Consider the following 23,125-nt stretch of genomic DNA (forward strand, 5'->3'; position numbering starts at 1 on the left):
AACGCAAATCAAGCCCGAGTATTATATTCAAAAATCTAACAGGAAAGTACACAAGCATAAAACAAATGAAAATCATAGAGCCCTCCCCCCCCAAAAAAAAGAGGAACTATGGAGAAAAATAGAATAAACAGGAAAACAAGGTTTTTAAATGGCAATGAGCCAGCATTAGGACGTAATTCCCTGTGGAGTTGAATGTGTTAACAAAGCTGTTTTACATCCTTCTCTGGTGTCCTCTGAGGTGATTTCTGGGAATTCTACAATGGTGCAGGTGATCAGATAGATTAGCATGCAAAAACAAATAAACAAACCAAAAAAAGGGGGGGGTGGAGAAGATACTACAAACCGATCTGATCTGCAAGAACTATGAATGGAAGACAGCTTCACAATTGGTGGGTCATAGAGATAACATCTAAATGAATCAAATATAATGTCAGAAAGTAGAAACAATTAATATCTCAAAAGGAAGAGATAAAAACATATATGGAAGTTATCCTGTAGAGAACAAAAGAGATAAAAATAAAGCATATATAACCTAAATATAATGTAAATAAGTAGATACAGTAAAAATTTTCAGATGATGTAATTAAACCCCCAAAGTTGTGATTAAAAATTGTCCTTTCCTCACCTAATCCATAGAAAGATCAACCAAATCAGAGGGATCTCCAAATGCAGAGACGAGTGCAGCAATAAGTCTGAGATCTGAAGATCAGGGCGAAAACTGAACAGATCATCCAAACTACTGGCAGAGTCACCAAACATGGGGATGCTGGGGTGGGGGCTGGGCAGCAAGACCTCGGCTCCAGAGGTTATTCCCTGGGAACAGGCTGGGATGGGTGGTGCAGCCATGGTGCTTTGGGGACTAGGATCCATTCCGTAGGGTGGGTAGGGCAGAGACCACTCCAGGGGACTAGGAAGCAGTCTGTTGGTTTGGAAGCAGAAACTGTTTGAGGAATTAGGAACCAACTGGTCAGGTTGGCAGGGAAGAGACGAACCTGGGGGTCTAGGAAGTGGTCTGTCATATCGGCGGGTCAGAGACTGCCTGGGAGTCTAGAAAGTGGAGCATTGCGGGTGGAGGGAGCAATATGTTAAGGGCTGGAGAGTGGAAAGCCACATCAAAGGGAACCTGGGAGAAGAGCTGGATCTGCAGGAGAGACAAGGCACCAGTTTTGGGAAGGGTAGAGGAGGAGGTGTGGGCTGACATAGAATATTCCCCACACCACAGCGAGGTCACTTGCCTGCCAGCTATCAGAAATCCGTGCTTCCCACTGCATCCCCTCTCCCCCTATGCCATGCTAGAGTGCCAGACCTGAGACTGCCTGCCATCTGGGAGGGATGTCCTCAGCACTTGTGGGAAGCTGACCCTGCCCTGGCCTGCCTGATCTCTGGAGGTACTACACTCCTGAGGAGCAGCTCCCCGGACTGCCAGCCCTCTGGAAAAGGACCTCAGCCCAGAAAAGCTAGAACAAGTTGGCCCAGCCATGCAAAATCTGCCTCCATTCTAAGGTGGTCCTGCCAATCCCAGCTGCCCTGGGGAAGAGCCCAGTGGGTTCTCAGCATCCTGGCTAGCCGTTCCCACCCTTGGGGGTTCTGCACTCCTGTCCTACAGCTTCCCAGTACTCTCAGCCCCCTGCAAGAGCCCCCATCACCCAGAGAGCTAGAAAAACCTTGGCCTGGCTGTGCACAATCTGCCTCCATTCTGAGATGGTCCTCCCAATTCAGCTGCCCTGGGGAATTGCCCCTTGGTTCTTCAGTGGCCCAGCTAGCCACACCCACATTCAGGGGGTGCTGCACTCCTGAGGAAGAACTGGCCCACACGGGCAGCCCCCTGCAAGAGCCCCCACAGCCCAGAAAAGCTAGAAAAGCTCAGCCCAGCCATGAAAAATCTTCCTCCATTCCGAGGAGGTCCTGCTAATTCAGCTGACCTGGGGAAGAGCCCCTTTGTTTCTCAGCAGCCCAGCTAGCTGATCTCACCCTTGGGGGTTCTGCACTCCTGTGGAACTGCTACCGAACACTGCCAGCCACCTGCAAGAGTCCCTATAGCCCAGAAAATCTAGACCAAGCTCATCTTGGATGTGCAAAATCTGCCTCTATTCTGAGGTGGTCCTGCCAATTCAGCGGACCTGGGAAAGAGCCCCTTGGGTTCTTAGAGGCCCAGCAAACTGCTCCCACCCTCATGGGTGCAGCACCATTGTGGAACAGCCGCTCAGCACCACCAGCTGCCTGGAAGAGCCCACAGCCCAAAAACATCAGAGGGACCTACCCAGCCATGTGAAATCTGCTTCAATTGTGGTGCAGAGCTCCAAGTCAGGTCTGCCATCAGGAAGTCCTCCTTTGCTTCAGAGAGACCCTGTCAGCCCTGCCCAACCTGAGGAAAAGCCATGTGGCTTCAAACACCAACCATGCCAGCCCTTGGAAAGCATTCCAAAGCAGTGCCAAGGCAAACCCTGTCCAGCCATGGGGAGTCAAACTGTACCAAGAAAATGAAAACAAAAAGCAAGATGAAGAAGCTGACAAACCACCTGCAGTTAAACCAACAGGAGAACTCACCTAAAGCAATCAACAAGGAAATAAACCTCTGCAGTCTGACAAACTTGTATTTCAAAAGAGAAATAGTGAAAATACTGAAGGAATGAAGACAAGATATGAACCAGTAATGCAGATGTCCTCAGAATGGAACTAGAAAATATAAGGAGGAGTCAAGAAAACTACAAACTTCGTTGGCAGAGATACAGACTGAAATAAGGGCAGTGAAAACCAGGATGAACAATGCAGAAGAACAAATTAGTGATGTGGAAGATGGAATAATGGAAATCACACAATCAAGTCAGCAGACAGAAAACCAAATCAAAAAAGAGGAAAGCCAATATAAGAGACTTATGGGAAAATATAAAGTGGGCCAATCTACACATCATAGGAATTCCACAAGGAGTAGAAAAAGATAAGGGGATGGAATATATATTTGAAGAAATTATCGCTGGAAAATTCCCAAACCTAAAGGATACTGAATTCAAGATACAGGGCTGCAAAATAGTTGAACCCAAATAGACCCACACCAAGACACATTTTAGGAAAAATGGCAAAAGTTAGTAATAAAGAGAGGATCCTAAAGGCAGTAAGGGAAAAGCAGAATGTTACCTATGGGGGGGGCAATATTTTCACAGACATCAAGCAATATTGCAAAGCCACAGTCATCAAAATAGTGTGGTATTAGTATCAAAACAGACAGACAGACCCATGGAACAGAATAGAGAACCTGGAAATAAACCCTGACACCTATGGGCAATTCATCTTTGACAAGAGAAACAAGAACATAAAATGGGAAAAAGAAAGTCTATTCAGCAAGCATTGCTGGCAAAGCTGGACAGCTGCATGCAAATCAGTGAAACGAGAACACATCCTCACACCATGCACCAAAATAAACTCCAAGTGGCTGACAGACTGAAATAGAAGACAGGACACCATCAAACTCCTAGAAGGGAATATAGGCAAAACACTCTCTGACATCAACCTCATCAATATTTTCTCAGCTCATTCTCCCAAGGCAACAGAAATAAGAGCAGAATTAACCCAAAGGGACCTAACCAAACTCTTTGTTTACTTCTTTATCGGCTGCTCCATGGGTTTAGAGTACAGGAAAAGTGATTTTACTCTCACCCTGAAACTTCCTGAGCCTGGTACTGAAATGAGGATCTTTACACCAGTTACTGTCTCATCACTCTCCTGGCCTCCTCTTTTCACCTTGCTAAGTTACCTCTTCGTTTGTAGAGTCCCCTTCCCATCCACAGTCTCTCTGCAAGTTAAACTGTACACATCTGGATAACTATAACTAAAGACAGAACCTATATGGAAGATGGCGGAATAGAAGGACTGGAGTTCAACTTATCTCCTAAAAACAACAAAGTTCACAACTAAAGACTGAGCATTCTTCACCCAAATGGGCTGGAAACCTTAAAAAAGACGTCCTACCTCAGAAGAAAAAGAGGAGGCCACATCAAGAGGTAGGAGGGGCAATTTCATGATATAAACAACCCCATACCTCCCGGGGGGGGGAAGCTCCACAGACTGGAAACTAACCGGCCCACAGAGACTCACCTACAGGAGGGAGAGTTCTGAGCCCCACATCAAACTCTCCCATGTGGGGATCTGGCACGGGGAGAAAGAGCCCCTGGAGTATCTGGCATTGAAGGCCAGTGGGGCTTGTGTGCAGGAGCTCCACAGAACTGCGGGAAACAGAGAACCCATTCTTCAAAGGCGCACACAAACTTCCACATGCACTGGGTACCAGGGCAAAGCAGAGTCTCCATGGGAGTCTGGGTCAACATTGACCACAGTCCTTGGAGGACATCCTTGGAAATCAGGGGTGAACGTGGCTTATTGTGAGGGGAGGACATTGAAAGCAAAGCTCTTGGGAATATTCAGCAGCCACACGTTTCTCTGGAGGTGGCCATTTGGGGAAAATGCCAGGCCCCACCAGTCAGTCAGCTGCTGAGAGGCCCCAGGACAAACAACAACCCAGGTGGGATCACAGCCCTGCCCCTCAGTAAACAGCCTACCTAAAGACCCCTCAGGCACACAGCTGCCTCTAATCCCATCCAGAGACTAAGCCCCACCCACCGGAGGGGTTAGAATCGGCTCCACCTACCAGGGGGCAGGCATCAGCCCCTTCCATCAGAAAGCCTACAGCAAGCACCCAAACTGACTCCAGCCACAGGGGGGCAGACATAGAAGTAAGAGAGGCTACAACTCTGTTATCTATAAGAAGGTCACCACACCAAAAACCTATAAACATGAAAAGACAGAGAACTATAACTCAGATGAGGGAGAAAGGGAAAACCCCAGAAAATCAGCTAGGCCATGAGGAGAATCTCAACCTCCAGGAAAAAGACTTTATAGAGTGTTGATGCGGAAGATAATGCAAGACATTGGAAATAAACTGGAGGTCAAGATGGATTACTTACAGGAACCACTGTCCACAGAGATGCAAGATATAAATCTTAAACAAGAAGAGATGCAAAATAAAACGCCTGAAATAAAAAATTCACTCGAAGCAGCTACCAGCAGAATCCTGGAGGCTGAAGAATGAATAAGAGAGGTGGAGGACAGATTATTGGAAATTACGGATGTAGAACAGAAAAGAGAAAAAAGATTGAAAACAAATGAAGAGAGTCTCAGAGAACTCTGGGACAACATTAGAGGCACCAACATCCCTATTAGAGGGATGCCAGAAGGAGAAGAGAGAGAGAAGGCGACAGAAAAAAATATTCCAAGAGATAATAGCCAAAACCTCTGCTAACATGGGGAAGGAATCGCTCACTCAAATCCAGGAAGCACAACGAGTACTATATAAAATAAACCCAAGGAGGCACACCCCAAGACACATATCAATCAAACTGACCCAAATTAAAGACAAAGAGAAAATCTTGACAGCAGCTAGGGAAAAGAAACAAATAACATACAGGGAAACCCAACAAGGGTGTCGGCAGATTTTTCAACAGAAACTCTGCAGGCCCAGAAGGGAGTGGCACGATAGACTTAACATGATGAAAGGAAAAATCCTCCAACCAAGATTCCTCTACCCATCAAGGCTCTTGCTCAGATTTGAAGGAGAAGGCAAAACCTTCACAGATAAGCCAAAGCTGAGAGAATTCAGCGACACGAAACCAGCCTTACAACAAACACTAGAGGAAATTCTATAGGCGGAAAAGAACAAGAGAAGACGGGAAGAAAAAAGAGCAGCAAAAACAAATCCATAGTAATAAATAAAAAGGCAATAAGAACATACATATCAATAATCACCTGTAATGTGAATGGACTAAATCCCCCAGCCAAAAGACGTAGACGGGCTGAATGGATACAAAAACAAGACCCGTACATATGCTGTCTTCACGAGACCCATAGGGACACATACAAATTGAAAGGGAGAGGATGGAAGACAATATTTCATGCAAACAGGGATCAAAAGAAAGCTGGAGGAGCAAGACTCATATCAGACTTTAAAATGAAGAATACTTTCAGGGACGAAGAAGGACAATTACCTAATGACCAAAGGATCAATCCATGAAGATGATACAACAATTTTAAATATCTATGCATCCAACGCAGGTTCACCACTATATATAACGCAACCGCTAACAACCTTAAAAGGACAAATTGACAATAACACAATCATCGTGGGGGACTTGAACACCCCACTTACAGCAATGCACAGATAACCAGACAGAAAATCAATAAGGAAACACAGGTCCTGAATGATGCATTAAACCAGATGGACTTAAGGATATTTATAGGACATTTTATCCAAAAGCAACGGAATACACATTCCTCTCAAGTGCACATGGAACAGTCTCTAAGATGGATCACATCCTGGGCTACAAATCCAACCTCGGTAACTTCAAGAAAATCGAAATCATATCAAGCATCCTTTCCGACAACAACGCTATACGGCCGGAAATCAACAACAAGCAAAAAACTGCAAAAAACGAAAACACATGGAGGCGAAACAACATGCTACTCAACAAGCAATGGATCACTGAAGCAATCGAAGAGGAAATTAAAAATTACCTGGCAGCAAATGACAACAAGATACAACACTCCAAAACCCTTGGGATGCAGCAAAAGCCGTTCTAAGAGGAAAGTTTATATCCAAACAAGCCCACCTCAGGAAACAAGGAAAAGCTCAAATAAACAAGATAGCTCTACATCTGAAGCAGCTAGAGCAAGAAGAACAGACAAGACCTAAAGTTAGTAGAGGGAAGGAAATCATAAAGAGCAGAGCAGAAATCAATGAAATAGAAACAAAGAAACCCATCGAAAAGATGAATGAAACGAAAAGCTGGCTCTTTGAAAAGATCAACAAAATTGATAAACCCCTAGCCAGACTTATCAAGCAAAAAAAAGAGAGGACTCAAATCAATCAAATTAGAAATGAAAACGGAGAAGTAACACGGACATCACAGAAATACAAAGGATCCTAAGAGACTACTATCTGCAACTATATGCCAATAAAATGGAAAAACTAGAAGAAATGGGCAAATTCTTAGATAAGTACGATCTTCCAAGACTAAACCAAGGTGAAGTAGAAAAGACAATTGGACCAATCGCAAGAACTGAAATTGAAACGGTGATTTAAAAACTTCCAACCAACCAAAGTCCAGGGCCAGGTGGCTTCACAATCGAATTCTATCAAACATTTAGAGAAGAGCTAACACCTCTCCTTCTGAATCTATTTCCAAAAATTCCAGAAGAAGGGATACTCCCAAACTCATTCTATCAGGCCACTATCACCCTGATACCACAACCAGACAAAGACACCACAAAAAAAGACAACTACACGCCAATTTCACTGATGAACATCAATGCAAAAATCCTCCACAACATACTAGCAAACCGCATCCAACAATACATTCAAAGGATTGGACATCATGATCAAGTGGGATTTATCCCAGGGATGCAAGGGCTCCTCAATATCCTCAAATCCATCAGGTGATACACCACATTCACAAACGGAAGAAGAAAACCATATGATCCTCCCAATAGATGTGGAAATAAAGCCTTTGACAAAATCCAACACCCATTTCTGATAAAAAACCCTTCAGAAAGTGGGCATAACAGGAACCGACCTCAACATGATAAAGGCCATATATGACAAACCCACAGCAAACATCATTCTCAATGCCGAAAAGCTGCAAGAATTCCCGTGGAGATCAGGAGCAAGACAAGGATGTCCGCTCTCACCACTACTCTTCAACATTGTTCGGGAAGGCCTAGCCACAGCCATCAGAGAAGTAAAAGAAATAAAAGGAATCCAAATTGGAAAGGAAGAAGTGAAACTATCCCTATTTGCAGATGACATGATACTATACCTAGAGAATCCTCAAGACTCTACCAGAAAACTGTTAGAGCTCATCCACCAAATTGGCAAAGTCGCAGGATACAAAATCAATACACAGAAATCAATGGCACTTCTATACACTAACAATGAAAGAGCAGAAAGAGAAATTAGGGAAGCAATCCCGTTTACCATTGTATCCAAAAAAAAAAAAAAAAATACCTAGGAGTAAACCTACCTAAAGGGACAAAAGACCTGTACTCTGAAAACTATAAGCCACTGATGAAAGAAATCAAAGATGACACCAATAGATGGAAAGATATACCATGCTCGTGGATTGGAAGAGTTAATATTATCAAAATCACCATACTACCTAAGGCAATCTACAGATTCAATGCAATCCCTATCAAATCACCAAGGACAGTTTACACAGGACTTGACCAAAATGTTTTAAAGTTTCTTTGGAAGCACAAAAGACCCACACTAGCCAAAGACATCCTGAAAAAGAAAAATGGAGCTGGAGGAATCAGGCTCCCGGACTTCAGACTCTACTACAAAGCAACAATCATCAAAACCGCATAGTGCTGTCACAAAGACAGAAATAGAGATCACTGGAACAGGGGAGAAAGCCCAGAGGTAAACCCACACACCTACAGCCAACTCATCTATGACAAAGGAGGCAAGAATATACAATGGAGAAAGCACAGCTGGTTCCGTAAGTGGTGCTGGGAAAACTGGACAGCCACATGGAAAAGGATGAAATGAGAACACTCCCTAACACCATACACAAAAATGAACTCCACATAGATGAAAGATGCAGATTTAAGGCCAGACACTATCAGACTCCTGGGGGAAAACATAGGCCAAACACTCTGATATAAACGGTAGCAACATCTTCTCGGATCCACCTCTCACAGTATTGACAACACAAACAAAAAGGTACAAATGGGACCTAATCAAACTTCAACGCTTCTGCACAGCAAAGGAAACCCTAAACAAAACAAAAAAGACAACCCACAGAATGGGAGAAAATCTTTGGAAGTGAAGGGACTGACAAGGCATTCATGCCCAAAATTTATAAACACCTTCTGCAGCTCCACACCCAAAAAACAAACAACCCCATCGAAAAACGGGAAGAAGATCTAAACCGACAGTTCTCCAAAGAAGACATACAGATGGCCAAGAAACACATGAAAGGATGTTCAACATCACTCATTATTAGAGAGATGCAAATCGAAACCTCTCTGAGGTACCACCTTACACCAGCCAGAATGGCCATCATCCAAAATCTACAAACAATCAGTGCTGGAGAGGGTGTGGAGAAAAAGGAACCCTAGTACACTGTTGGTGGGATTGTCAATTGGTGCAACCATTGTGGGAAGCAGTATGGAGAGTGCTCAGAAAACTAAACCTAGAACTCCCATTAGATCCAGCAATCCCACTCCTGGGCATCTACCCAAAAAAGCCGTGACTCGCAAAGACATATGCACTCCAATGTTCATTGCAGCACTATTTTCAATAGCCAAGACATGGAAACAACCTAAATGTCCATCAACAGAGAAGTGGATCAAGAAGATGTGGTACATATACACAATGGAATATTACTCAGCCTTTAAAAGGAGCAAAATACTGGCATTTGTTTTGCAACATGGATGGACCTAGAAACGATCATGCTAAGTGAAGTCAGCCATACAATGAGACACCAACAACAAATGCTTTCACTGATCTGTGGAATCTGAAAAAAGGATAGACTGAACTTCTCTGCAGAAGAGATGCTGACTCACAGACATTGAAAAAAATTGTGGTCTCTGGAGGAGACAGTTTGGTGGGTGGTGGGATGTGCTTGGGCTTTGGGATGGAAATCCTGTGGATTCAGATTGTTATGATCATTATACAACTACAGATGTGATAAATTCCTTTGAGAAATATATGTGTGTGTGTATGTGTACACACATATATATGATTAAAGACAATATTACCATCCAATTTAGGAGAGCATCTCATGACTAAGAGGAAGGAAACCACAGTGCATCAATGCTAAATAGTAAAGAGATGCAAAGCCCAAACTAAATCTCATTCGTTATACAGGTAAGTTCATACAACATATTATAGGCATCTTTTCAAGATAAAACTTTTCACTCTCTCCTATGGTTGTGATTCAAGGTACAGTTTGCAACTTGGAGCTCAGAGACACCTGAATTAGGCTCTCTTCCCCTGATAGCCACAAAGGTGACTTCTTTCATATATGATCCAGCCATTCTAGCACCCCAAAATTCTCAGCCACGGTGTAATGAGACATTTTAAATTCTTAACATGAACTCCTATTTTTTTCACATATACATAATATTTTATCAGGCAATCCCCCACAAAATCTGCATGTGTAAATCTAAGGGCATGTCCTGTGAAGAAAATAGACACTAACAATCTCCCAAAAAAAAAAAAAAATCAGGAGAAATCACTGTGAAATTTCATGAAACTACATTTCGTGGAGTGTCTATCTTCATAAAATGTTTAATGAAAGGAAAATTCACGACCATTTGTTAATACAAAGCATTCTGATTTAAGAACTGCATTACACTAAGACGTACTGCCAAACTGGACACTCTTTCTAGTTGTGAAAATATTCCGTCCTTAAATGTGATAAATATGGAAAGCATCATGTATTTTTGACACATATTAAATATTTACCAAAGCTGGAATGGGAAACCACTCACAACATTTTTGTAACACTTCTTTCAGCCATGAAGCCACAGAAATTCTTACCAAAAATGAGGTCTCATTGTGCAAAGGAGCAGCTTGTTATCCCATATTAAGACCATTTCATAAAATCTAGGTCCTATTTTATGTTGCTACTCCTATGTTTCTGGACTCCTACGCAATAATGTTCAGAAAACCAGTTCAATGCACCCAAACTGATGAGACCCTTATATTTTCCAATAAGAACCAACTCTCTGGAACAATGATGGTCCTGACTACCTTTTGGCTTTGTTATTTCACCCCACACCATACCTTGGCAAATTCTCACCCTCTCCACCTACCCCTCCATGACCCTATCTTGGAACAGTCTCACCCTTTCCTCATATGCATCTTTTATAGCCTGAGGCTAAGCCTGACACTGGTTACTTCAGCTACAAGCCCCTAGAAAACCTGCAACCCCATAATGCCAGGAAGGCCTAGCCTTCTCACACATCCCCTGGCCATTTCCTGGTCACAAAACCTATGGGAAACCTCAATGCTCCTGACTCTATGCCCTTGTTATTTCCTCACCAAAACCCCTCCGCCTATTTCCTGTTCTAACAAAAGAAAAAAAAAAAGACTATGATTCCATGTAATCTTGGATTATACCCTTTGGCTCTTTCAAGAATGGCAAGTTTCCTCTTACACTCATATAAGTCGTTTTTCTTATAAATTCTCTTGTTATGACTTATCTCCTACTTGTTGGATTTCCTTAATGGTATGGGCCTTACATAAACACAAAATCTCTACTTCATGAATGCTTAGCATATATTGATAGACATACCAACAAGAATCGTATTTGCTGTGCTAATATGACTATGAAAATGTGAGGTTCCCAGCAGCGTGGAGACAGACCCCCATTGATCCCATATATGGCTGTTCAACTTGGAGACCTGCTATGGACAACCTCTCCCAGAATTGGATGCTCAGTTTGAGCAGCAAGAACCAACGGACTGAGGAAAACACCTGGAGGCATATGTTAACTTCTATAGTGATGAACTGCTCTCTGTCATGGGACTTGACCCCCTACTCCTCCCTTGACCTTCCCCTCCTCTTTCTTCATTGTTCCCATCAAAGATCCTGGCGTGAACTCCCACCGCAGATTCCTGCCACAGATCCTTTATAAGCCTAGCCCCTCCTCACAGTCAAGGCTGGTGCCCTCCTGAGCCATTAATAAATCTCTCCTGTTTATCAAATGCCCTTGCCCACTACTTCCTCAGCAGACTTCACATATGGTGCTAAACCGCAAACGGGAATGTTATGAGAATGGGAATCAGATCAGTGGTGCCCCAAACTCCTGGGTTTGAAAGCCAGAGAGCAGCAGGCAGGGGCAGCTCTTCCTGGCTTAACCTCTGGAACCCACCCAGGTTTGGGTCCCTGATCCAGGCACCTCTGCACCAGTCCTCTCCTTCTCAGTCGGGGAGGAACCCCTAACGGGGAATTCCACCTTTCCATGACTGACTCTGCATCCAGCACTTGCCTTCTTATACTTGGATGAGAAAATATCACTTTTCTGGGTCTCCTGTCAGCATGGCTCTTGGGCCCCAGTTCCTCTGGCACATCAGAGTACAACCTTCTGCAACAAAGCATCACACTAGGTCTGTAGAATGCATAGACACTTGGCCCCATCCCTCTCATCTGGGGACACCCACATCAGCGAAAATCCACCCTCTCTGTCCCTCAGCGTCCACTATCCAGACTTTAGAGACACTCAGCCTAAGAAGTGGCACTCCCTAAGGTGGCCCCTTCCTTAACCCACATCCCCTCTTAGTCCTCATCATGGCAAAGAAGCCCTCCACTCCTCCACAGAACACACCGCTTGGTTGCCTCTTATGGAATTTAGGTATTCCTAAGAGGAAATGTTAGGTCCAAGCATCTTTACTTCTTCTGTAACTCCGTGTGCACAGGATAAACATTAGCTAATGGCTCTCAATGCTCCCAAAATGCCACTTTCAATTTTTATCTATAGTGATGTTGTATTTGTTTTTCCATTATAGCTGGTCCACCGTGTTCTGTTCATGTTCTGCTTCATCACTGTACAGCATGGTGAGCCCCTTCCACATACATGTATGCATTCTTTTTTCTCCCTTTATCATGCTCCACCCTGAGGGACCAGACAGGTTTCCTAGTGCTACACAGCAAGATCCCATTGCTAATCCAATCCAAAGGCACTAGAAAGCATCTACTAACCCCAAGCACCCCATCTATCCCACTCCCTCCCTCTCCCTCTCCCCCTTGGCAACCACAAGTCCACATTCAATGTAAATAGCTTGAGTGACCTCAATAACATTTGTCACTGTAATGACGAGTGGCATGAAAGGCGCTGTGTCTTTACTCTCAGCCCACACACCTCCCTCTGTTCTCCCTGTTTCACATTTCAAATTCTTCTCCATCATTCATGTCATAGTCCCTCTCATTCTGACAGCTCCTGCTTTGATCCTGCAGACCATTATTCTCCACAATACAAATCTCTCCATGCCTCCAGCTCTCCCCCAACACAAAATCCTCCACACCCCTACCCACACTGTCCTCAGCTTCTCCCAATCCTAATCCAGATACTGACCCCACTTTCTCTCCTCCTCATACACAGTTCTGTACCCAGCTTCCTCCTTCTCCAAACACCTCCCAACCAGCTCCTTTGGTCCCTTGAGGGGGAGTTGCCAGCACTGGAGGGATTGCCCAGATCCATGTCCCTATTTCCATGTCCAACGCCTCCCACTTAAATTGAAAAACAAAAAAGATGAGACTCCTTCTCTTTGAACCCTCCATATACATTAAGGAATTTGAACAAATCACTCAGTCCTGTGACCTTACCTGCCATGGTGTTGATGTCACCTTATCCTTCCTCCTCGACCTTGCGGAAAAGGAAAGGGTCTGGTTAGCCACTCAGGCCCACACAGATGACCTCTGCTGGCAAAACAAGAACCAAAGAGTGCGGGCGGTAGCAGTCCCAAGACAGGATCCAAAAAGATACATAGTTAGACCTTTCCCATTTGGAGGGAATCTTTCCTTCCACACTCCCTTCATCTCTCAGTCTGTCCCTGACATAAGGCACAGATTACAAAAGTGGGAGGATGGCCCTCAAACCCCTCAGCAGGATGTCCTCACCCTCACCTTCAAGGTCTTTAATAATCAGCATAAAGAGGCTGAAAGCCAACACTTAAAAAGAGATCGGGCTAAATACAAAATGCAGGCAACTGCCATTCAGGGCTCCCCCAAATATCAGCTCTCTCCCCTGGACAATGGCTCTAAGGCACTCCAGGCCCATGCTGCAGGTGTGATAAGAGAGGCCACTGGAAACCTCTCAGGGGAGGGCCACACCCCTCCCTGCAGAGAGACCAGAATCCTTGGACCTCAACAGGCCAAGCCACCTTGGCAGGATCACAGAAGACTGAGGGTGCCCTGGAAACCCCTGCATCCCGGACCCACAACTACTACTCGGGTGAAGCACCAGGTAACTCTGCTAGTTGTAGGTAAGCTGGTATCCTTTCTTATCAACACAGGGGCCACTTACTCAGCACAACGTGAATTAACAGGTCACAAACACCCCTCTCAAGTCTCTATTGTGCATGTTGGTGGTCTCATCTCCAAACCCTTACCAAAGCCCCTTCTAACCTGCACCTCAGCAGGGACACCCATTAGCTGTTCTTTCCTGATATTAACCAAGTGTCCAGCCCCAACTCTTGGCAGAGATATTTTATCCAATTTCAGAGCCTCCCTCAGACTTCTCACTCCTGTCTCTCTTGCCAAGCCCTCTCTCCCCCTTGCTCATCTAGAACATAATAAGCTACCTCTCCCAGCCTCCATTCTTTTGCCCCGGGTGTGGGATACCTCCACCCATTCCATAGCTCAGAAGCTTGCTCCCATTCAAACTGAGTTAAAAGACCAGTCCGCAAACCTCTGCCAACCTCAATACAGGCCCCTGACCGAAGTCACTAATGGAATCGTAGGCATAACCAGAGTCCATGTCCCCTTCCCATGTCTGGCCCATACACTAAACTAATCCAGACCCGGGGACCAGTGAAGGGCATGCCATTCTTTCAGTCCCTTTTATCAGCCAGCCTTCCCCTGACAGACACATCTACACATATTAGGACAGGGCCCACAAACTCCATGTCTGGACTAATTGACAGGGCCTTTAAGACTCAGGGAAGAGGCTCCTCAGTTCTGAGGGAAAAGCTTTCTGCCCTCAAGGAAACAAAGTCATCCCAAGAGAAATTTGCCTGTGTCCTTGAGATGCAGGTGTTCTGCCTGGACATCTGGAAGCCTTAGCTCCACCATCTTTCTGAAATAGAAATTTCAGGAATAGGGGTACATTTTGCAAGTTGAATTCTCAGGGTCAAGGAGAAATCGTATGTCTTTTTCTGTAAACATTATTAAAAGATGTTTAGCCACCTAGACAAGTGACCTCGATTTGTTCCATCTGTCAGGGACCCAGTTTGAAGCCAGTGTCTCTTGCAGCTGATGGGTTTCACACAGGTGTACCTTATTCATGGCTGAGACTTTGGAATGGGAAATCTGAGCTTCCTGTTTTGTATGTATTGTTGTTTGTGTTGTGCATGTGTGGCCTTGCCAAAATTACTTCATCAAAAAGCTCTACTTAATTGGCTTGAAGGAAATTAAGCTCTTATATGAACTCTCAAAATACATAAGGTAAGGTAATTTTAGATTCACATGAACTGGAAAATATTCCGTGTTAAATTAACATCTGATATTAAAGTTAAAGTAGGTTGATCTAACTTAAATGGGCATGTCTTCAGAGTCATTGGCAGAAGCCTTTCTTATTGCACCTAGGTTTGATAAAAGTCAAATCGGATGCTGAGGCTTCAGTTACTAAGAAGGGACAGCAACATCACTTAAGACTATTATCGGTGTTTTGGTGCTATGATGTGATGTTCTGTACCAGGAAACACATACGTTTAGAAATGGTAAAAAGTCCATCCAGAAAAGTAGACATTGTGTTTTCAGTAAAGAAGGAAGGAGGAATGGAATTGCATTCTATTAAGGGAACAGAAAGTAAGTCTGTCGTGTAGCTTGTTATTTTGAATGGAAAGCTAGCAGACAGAATAATATGGATACAGAAAGTGATGGAAGATTTCTACGAAGTGGACACTAGACAGGATTTTCAAGCTTGGTCGGGACTGACTGGGAGTTTAAAGTTAAAAAATAAACTAACTTTAAAGGTAAGCTCATGTAAAACTTGAATTAGGTTTCTGTCTCTCTGCTAAAAGAAAGGTTTCTGAACCTTCTTAACCTTACCTTGTTCATACTCTTGATAACAGGTTACATGAATCGATTGGCCTTTAATTTGTATTTGCTTTTGAAATCCTTTGTTACTTTGGTTGAGTGACTAGGTAATGTCTTACAATAAAGTGAGATTCTACTTGGCCATGTGTTTAAAATTTGCATTCTCTCTCTCTCTCTGCGTGTGTGTGTGTGTATTTGCAAATTTCCTAATTGTAAATTACCGTGTTACAGGGGAGAAATTGTCGGATGGAAGGTATGAACCCAATCTATAAAGATATAGCTCACAACTTACTCCCTCCTTCTCAGACATTTGCCATCCTGATGACCTTGTAGCATGGGAAAAGTGTGCCCCTAAATCAGAGGAGGGAAGATAGGTAAGCAACAGCTGTGAATTCAAGAGCCATGACTGTGGGAAATCCAAGAGGCAGCTTGCTTCTTCCTGGCCCAACAGAAAACCCATTAATGAAAAGAAATGCTTTGAAAATATGTTCTCCATTTGGGGTATTCCTTCTACAGTTTTGGGTTGACAATATCTGGTGAAAATGAGGATCATTTTAGAGACAATCTTGTGACTCATACTCTAGTTCTGTGTTTTGAGGTTAGGGTTCACTTTCTAAAACTCACTTCCCAAATAGTTCTTTGAGGCTGTGTTACAATATTTCAATGTTTAAGGGGGGTACTAAGAACATAGTCTCAGCATGGGAAGCTGAGTGCTGCAATCTGTCTCTGGGAGAATATCTGATGCCCCACGATAACCAGGGGGTTATACATTCTGGGAAAGTATCATTTAAAGGGTTGTCTCCAGCCTAGATGGAAGGTCTCTTGTCAGGAATACTTAAGTACCATATGCACAAGCAAAGTGAATAAAATAACTCTTAAAATCTCTATTTCCCTCTTAAGAAGGACATCCACATTGCACTGGTCTACAGAGGGAATTACTGACATCAAACTCACCCTAAAACAAGGCCCTAATAACAGAAACACCAATGCCTGGACAAAAAGAAGTCACCATCAGAAGGAGACCACTATCCCAAGATTGCCCCCCCCCCCGAACACATGGTCATTTGTTGACCTTCTCATCTACCTTGGCGGGTTTCTCCCCTCCAAGGATCTTCTCAGTGATGTTCCTAGGTGGGATCCCCTCATCTGTCCAACTAATACCTGCTCTCACAAGGGCACAATTATGTTTCCTTCAACTGTTACTCAAGCTCAATCAGCAGGTAAGACTTTAGCCAAGTGACATAACACTCCTGGGCTACATTAATTGAAATTTAAAGGCTCCCTTGTGTTGGGAATGTTTAAACTGTCAAGGGATAACCAGCCTAAGAACACTGGGGAGTACAGCTGAGTGGGCAAGCCAGAGTGAAATTTCCTTTAAAGAGAAGGAACGGACTAATCCAGCTGAACAGCGATAAAACAGGGCTGTTTTGTGTGAAGCTTTTCAATTTTCATTTATGACTTTATGAATACTGCTTTCCACATTTTTTTAAGAGACCACAAATATTTTCTTATATTTTTCCACTCCTTATCAGAATAGGTTAATTTGTTTTTATTGCCACCAATATATTGTTATATTTTCTACTGCACAGCATGGTGAGCCAGGTACACAGACATGTTTACATTATTTTCTCACATTATCATGCTCCATCACAAGTGAGGAGACATAGTTCCCAGGGCTACACAGCAGGATCTCACTGCTTATCCATTCCGAAGGCAAGAGACTGCCTCAATGAACTCCAAGCTCCCACTCAATCCCACTCTGTCCCAGTCCCCCTCCCCCTGGAAACCACAAGTCTATTCTCAAAATCCATGTTTTTCTTTTCTGTGGAAAGCTTCACTTGTGCTCTAAAATAGACACCAGATATAAGTGTTATCACGTGGTGTTTGTCTTTCTCTTTCTGACTTCCTTCTCTCAGCATGAGAATCTCTAGGTTTATGTTTTATTCACTCTCTCCACAAAATTGCTATTTCTTGCATTTCCAGAAGTGTAACTGAGTCACTGAAAATGATATATAGTTCCATATGAGATCAGCGGTCTCTAGATATATGAACATGCAACAAGAGGGAATATTTTCCTGGACCATAATAGACGAGGAAGATGGGTGGTCCAGAGACTTTTGGCTACTCCTAGTATGGCCTTGTCCAGGACTAGCACATTGAGTGGCCTATCTGTGACATCATTGCCAGACCTAGCAATGTTCATTGCTGGCACTGTGAGATGAAATGGTCATGAAATGCCTCCCCAAACTATAGTCAAATGTATGACCATGGGGGAGTATGGCCAACTGTGACCTCAAGTTAGCACTTGCCTAGAGGCTCTCCGTGCAGGAAAACTTGAGGCACAGCAGCTGTTGACCTGCAGCACCGGCTGAGCAGAGCTCAGGGAGGTGAGCAGCGGTGAGGCACAGGCCTTCAGACCGATTTCAGGTGAGGATCTCTATGGGGCCAAATTCTTGCATCTTCTCTCATCTAGAAATACAGAGATCATTGACCATGGCAACTGCATGGGCCAATAGGGAGAAAAGGCAGAATGGAGTAGCTGTGGGTCAGACATCCAAGGAAGACTAGGAAATCTTATGGAAGTAATTTTAGGCAAGCCTTTGTATTGCCAAGAACTTAGGGTTTATGTGCCCTGTTAGACGTGATGACACCAGCTGTTCTCAAAGCAGCATCAGCTGGCAGCGACAACCTTATATTTTCAAGGTCTTCTCTTATAGCAACAGAAAGGAGACAACATGTATTATGACCAATAGTTCCTGTGATTTACGTGTTAATACCACATCACGTGTTAAAACCTACTCAGATGAAACTACACTCCTCCTTCCACAATACTGGTATCAACCCATGTTTCATCTTATTTTTCCTTTCTTCCCATCCTCTATGGTAGCATATACCATGTCCATCCACAAGTACTCCTCACCCCAGGCCAGCAGGAAGCAGATAGAGAAGAGTAGACATTCATCCCTATTCCATATAATGGAAGGCTTGAATGAGAGGATCCCAGGAGGATGGAGACAGACTGCCATACACCCCAACTATTGCTGCTCACCTGAGAGACTTGCTGTGGACACCCCTCCCAGAATGTGGATGTGCAAGTTGGGCAGCAAGAAACGAGGACCTGTGGGAAGCAACTGCCTGCACAGACTAACTGCCTACACGGATTAACTGTGCTCTGTCATGGGACTTGAGTCCCTACACCTCCCTTGACCTTCCCTTTCTTCTCCATTTTCCCTGCCACAAGGTCCCACCGTGGACTCCAACCACAGACTCCCACCACAGATGCTTTATAAGCCTAACACCTCCTTGCAGTCAAAGCTGATGCCATCGTGGGCTCTGCCCAGCCCCCTCAGAGACCCTAATAAATCCCTCTTGTGTACTATTTGGTCTTGTGCCTTCCTCCCTCAGCAACCTAACGGAAAATGTTTGGAATATTGTTTAACACACAGACTACTTGCGTAGGATACACAGAAAACTCGATATAATAAAATCAGTGATACCAGATCACTGTCAGTTTTTAACAATGTGAAAACATTATGGTATAAGTTTTAGAGTATTCAGTTCAAGGGCATATATAATCTTCAGAATGTGGTACACCCATCAATTCCTCAGTACTCATTGTATCAATCCGCAATGAAATCTCATACCCTTTGGATGGTACTTCCCCACATTTCCTCTCCTAACACAAGCAACCATCAATCTTTTTTGGTCTCTATGGCTATAGATATTTTGCCTGGTGCCCAGGGCCCTTCCATGTCTTGGTTAGTGATAAAGGTCATGGTTTGTGATGTTTTGTTTTGTTTTTGATTGTGTATTTGTTTCTTTTTGTCTTTTCCTTTTGTCTTTTTATTTTTTGGACTGTACCTGGGGCATGCAGAAGTTCCCAGGCCAGGGATTGAACCCATAGCACAGCAGAGATCAGAACACTTTTGTAACAAGCTAGCCACCAGAGAACACTGGCTATGTTTTTCTGAATATAAATACTGCACAGATTCTAGTTATACACTCTCAAGAGCTGCATAACTTTTGTTTCAGTTTGCTGTTTTTTTTTTTTCTTCCATTTACAAGGCCTTACCTAAGAGGCACAAGTGCGTATGTGCCCAAGAGAGAACTTGCGTTTACTTCAGGGATGAAATGGATTTATTTATTTATGTGATTTTTTATTAAAAAAATTCCATTGGAATAGGATCTCATTTGCTGATCTCATTTTTTTTTCTCTCTTTGGGTTACTGTTCAAGTACGGAGGTCATATTTTATATTAACTGGGCTAATTTCATAGAGAAGTAAACCCTGACTGAAGGTGATGCTCAGATTGCTAGGAGACTAGTGTCTTGTGATGTCACAGCTACTCAGGTTGGCAACCATTGTGATGGATTGGATAGTTTATCTGTGTAGGCTTACCAAAGCAGCATTTAAAACTGCAGAGTTCAAAAGCCATGCAGGTGAGAAAAGTAGCTGAAGAGAAATTTATCTGAGATGGCACATGCTCCTTCAGAAATTCAAGGTGTGTCTCCTAAAGATGCACCAACTGGTTCAGAATCCTCCATTACATCTCCATGGTGTGATAACTCAATCACTGGGGACTTGGACTTGAGGTCTCAGATTGAAGAAAAAGCTTTCCAGGCTTTGTCTGAGGGCTCCCTGATTAAAGAGCCATGCCACACATTGTGTGCCTCTGAACCAGATGGAGATAATGATTTTCCTCCTCTGCCCTTTCCCAGAAAACTTTGGGAAATTGTTGAAAGTGATCGATTTAAGTCCATTTGGTGGGATGAAAATGGAACCTCGATCGTGATTAATGAAGAATGCTTCAAGAAAGAAGTTCTGGAGAGAAAGGCTCCCTTCAGAATTTTTGAAACTGAGAGTATGAAAAGCTTAGTTCGACAGCTTAACCTTTATGGATTTACTAAATTGCGAAGGAATTTTCAAAGACCTGCCTCACTAGCCAACATTCTGGCAGAAGATAATGAAGACTCTGCTTGGAACAAGGTATTATGAAATGTCCAGTTACTATTTACAGAGGGACATCTGCAAATATGTTCATACATATAGGGTCATAGTAGACCTTGAAAGTGGGATGAAGTACTGCTACGCTTTTAAGTTGAAGGCCACTTGGTCATAAAATATTTGGGGTGATAGAGAAATTTCCTAGCCACCTGGAGCCTTCTCGATGAACCTCACCCAATACAAGCCCCTGAACCTCATACTGTTACTGTAAATGCACCAGGCATTTTTATTTAAGGACCATAATTGCCTGTTCCCACTACATAAATTTTTGAAAATGTTAGTAATAGATGAGTATTATTTCCTGACATTAACTCTGTGTGATGACACAAGTCAGATTTTTATGGATTCTTTGTCCTCGTATCTTTGTTTAAAAGGTCACTAAATACCTTTCTCTTTTGGTTTTAGCTGCAGTTCTACCATAATCCAAATTTTAAACGAGGCTGTCCCCATCTGTTGGTGAGGATGAAAAGAAGAGTCAGGGTGAAAAATGCTTCTCCAGTATCGGCTTCTCTACTTCAAGGCTGCAGCAAGAAGCGCTCTAGAACAGGGGGTGATGTGGATAACCATAATTCTGATGTGGCTGCAGAAACTCGTGGAGAAGATGCATTTTCAACCTCTACAAACCTAAATGTGCCTTTAATAAGGTGGCCTTCTATGAGCCAGAGAATTTCTAATACAACTACCCCAACTAGAAGTGGTCTTTCTTCTCCATCATCACCATCAGTCAGGCCACCAGGACAAATTGTCATGGCTCAACATGCTATTTTTAGTCAGTTGACCACGTTTCACATGCACTCACAAAGCAGCTACTCTCCAGCAAGTGGCCACATCGTGAATTTCATTACAACTACCACTTCCATTTCTCAGTACCACCGCATTTCTAACTTCCCAAGTGGTTATTTTGGACTGAGGGTGGAGCCTTCTCCTTTGCCAACCAGATACCAGAATATATCACCAACTGAGGGCCCTGTGTCTAACCCGCAACCAGCAGCCCATCCATGGTTCCCAATGCCAATGGCCACTGACACATCTGCTGCCTCCCTTTCAAGGCCAAACCCTCAGTCCTCTTCCGTATCTGAACATCACCCTAATTACCACTGACCTATCAAAGGACTATAGGTTATGCAGGAGAGTGAAGATGAAAATTTATGCTGGCCAATGTCACCAAGTTCCTGCAATTCTGTTATTTCAGCAATAAACTTGTATGTTCATCTTCATAGCTTCCATTTCTTTACTTTTGACACAGTTAAGAGTAAAAGGATGCTGCATTTCTTTTTCTAAAATGATTTTTCCTTCATAGCTGGTTTACTGTGTTCTATCACTTTCATACTGTGCCGCAAAGTGGCCCAGTCACACACCCACCCACCCAAGACCCACACCCACACACATACATATCCTTTGTTTCACATTATGCTGCATCAAAAGTGACTAGAGATAGATCCCATTGCTATACAGCATGACCTCATTGCATACCCGCTCCACATGCAATAGTTTGCATTTTCAACCCCCGAATCCCAGTCCATCACAATCCTGCTCCCTCCCCCTTGGCAACCAAAACCCTGTTGTCCAAATCCATGGGTGTCTTTCCTGTGGAAAGTTTCAGTTGTGCCATATATCACATTCCACACATAAGTGATGTCATATTGTGCTTGCCTTCCTCCTTCTGGCTTACTTCACTTAATAGGAGAGTCTCCAGTTCCAACCATGTTGCTGCAAATGGCATTATTCTGTTCTTTTCTTATGGCTGAGTGGTGTTGCATTGTCTATATATACAACATCCCCTAATGCATTCTTTCCAATGGTCATTTAGGTTATTTCCATATCTTGCCTCTTGTGAATAGTGCTGCATTGGACATACATGTGCACACAAAGTTTTCATGGAAATTTTTTTTTCCCCAGGTGTACGCCCAAGAGTGGGATTGCTGCGTGACATGCTAGTTCTATATTTAGTTTTCTGAAGTATTTCCATAGCGGTTGTAACAATTTACATTCCTCCCACAGTGTAAGAGAGTTTTCTTTTCTCCATACCCTCTCTAGCCTTTTCTCATGTATGGACTTGTTAATGTCGGCCATTCTGTCCAGTGTGAAGTGATACCTCATAGTAGTGTAGATTAGCATTTCTCTAATAAACAGTGATGTTGAGAATTTCTTTATGTGCTTGTTGGCCCTCTGTATATTCTCTTTGGAGAAATGTCTATGCAGGTCTCTTTCCCATGTTTCCACTGAGTAATTGGCTGTTTTGTTGTTGAGGTGCGTAGGTTGGTTGTAGATTTTAGAGATTGAGCCCTTATTAGTTGCATCATCTGAAAT

The 23,125-nt window shown here is 43.4% G+C and overlaps 1 protein-coding gene across 1 annotated transcript; it reads left to right on the forward strand.

The window, feature by feature from the left end:
- Positions 20,285–21,916, forward strand: LOC110257872 (heat shock transcription factor, Y-linked-like). Its single transcript, XM_021080879.1, has 2 exons — positions 20,285–20,797; positions 21,221–21,916. Exons 1-2 carry the CDS (start codon positions 20,285–20,287, stop codon positions 21,914–21,916), a joined length of 1,209 nt encoding a protein of 402 aa, XP_020936538.1.

This window comes from Sus scrofa, chromosome Y (genome assembly GCF_000003025.6).
Source record: "Sus scrofa isolate TJ Tabasco breed Duroc chromosome Y, Sscrofa11.1, whole genome shotgun sequence".
NCBI classification, from domain to species: Eukaryota; Metazoa; Chordata; class Mammalia; order Artiodactyla; family Suidae; genus Sus; species Sus scrofa.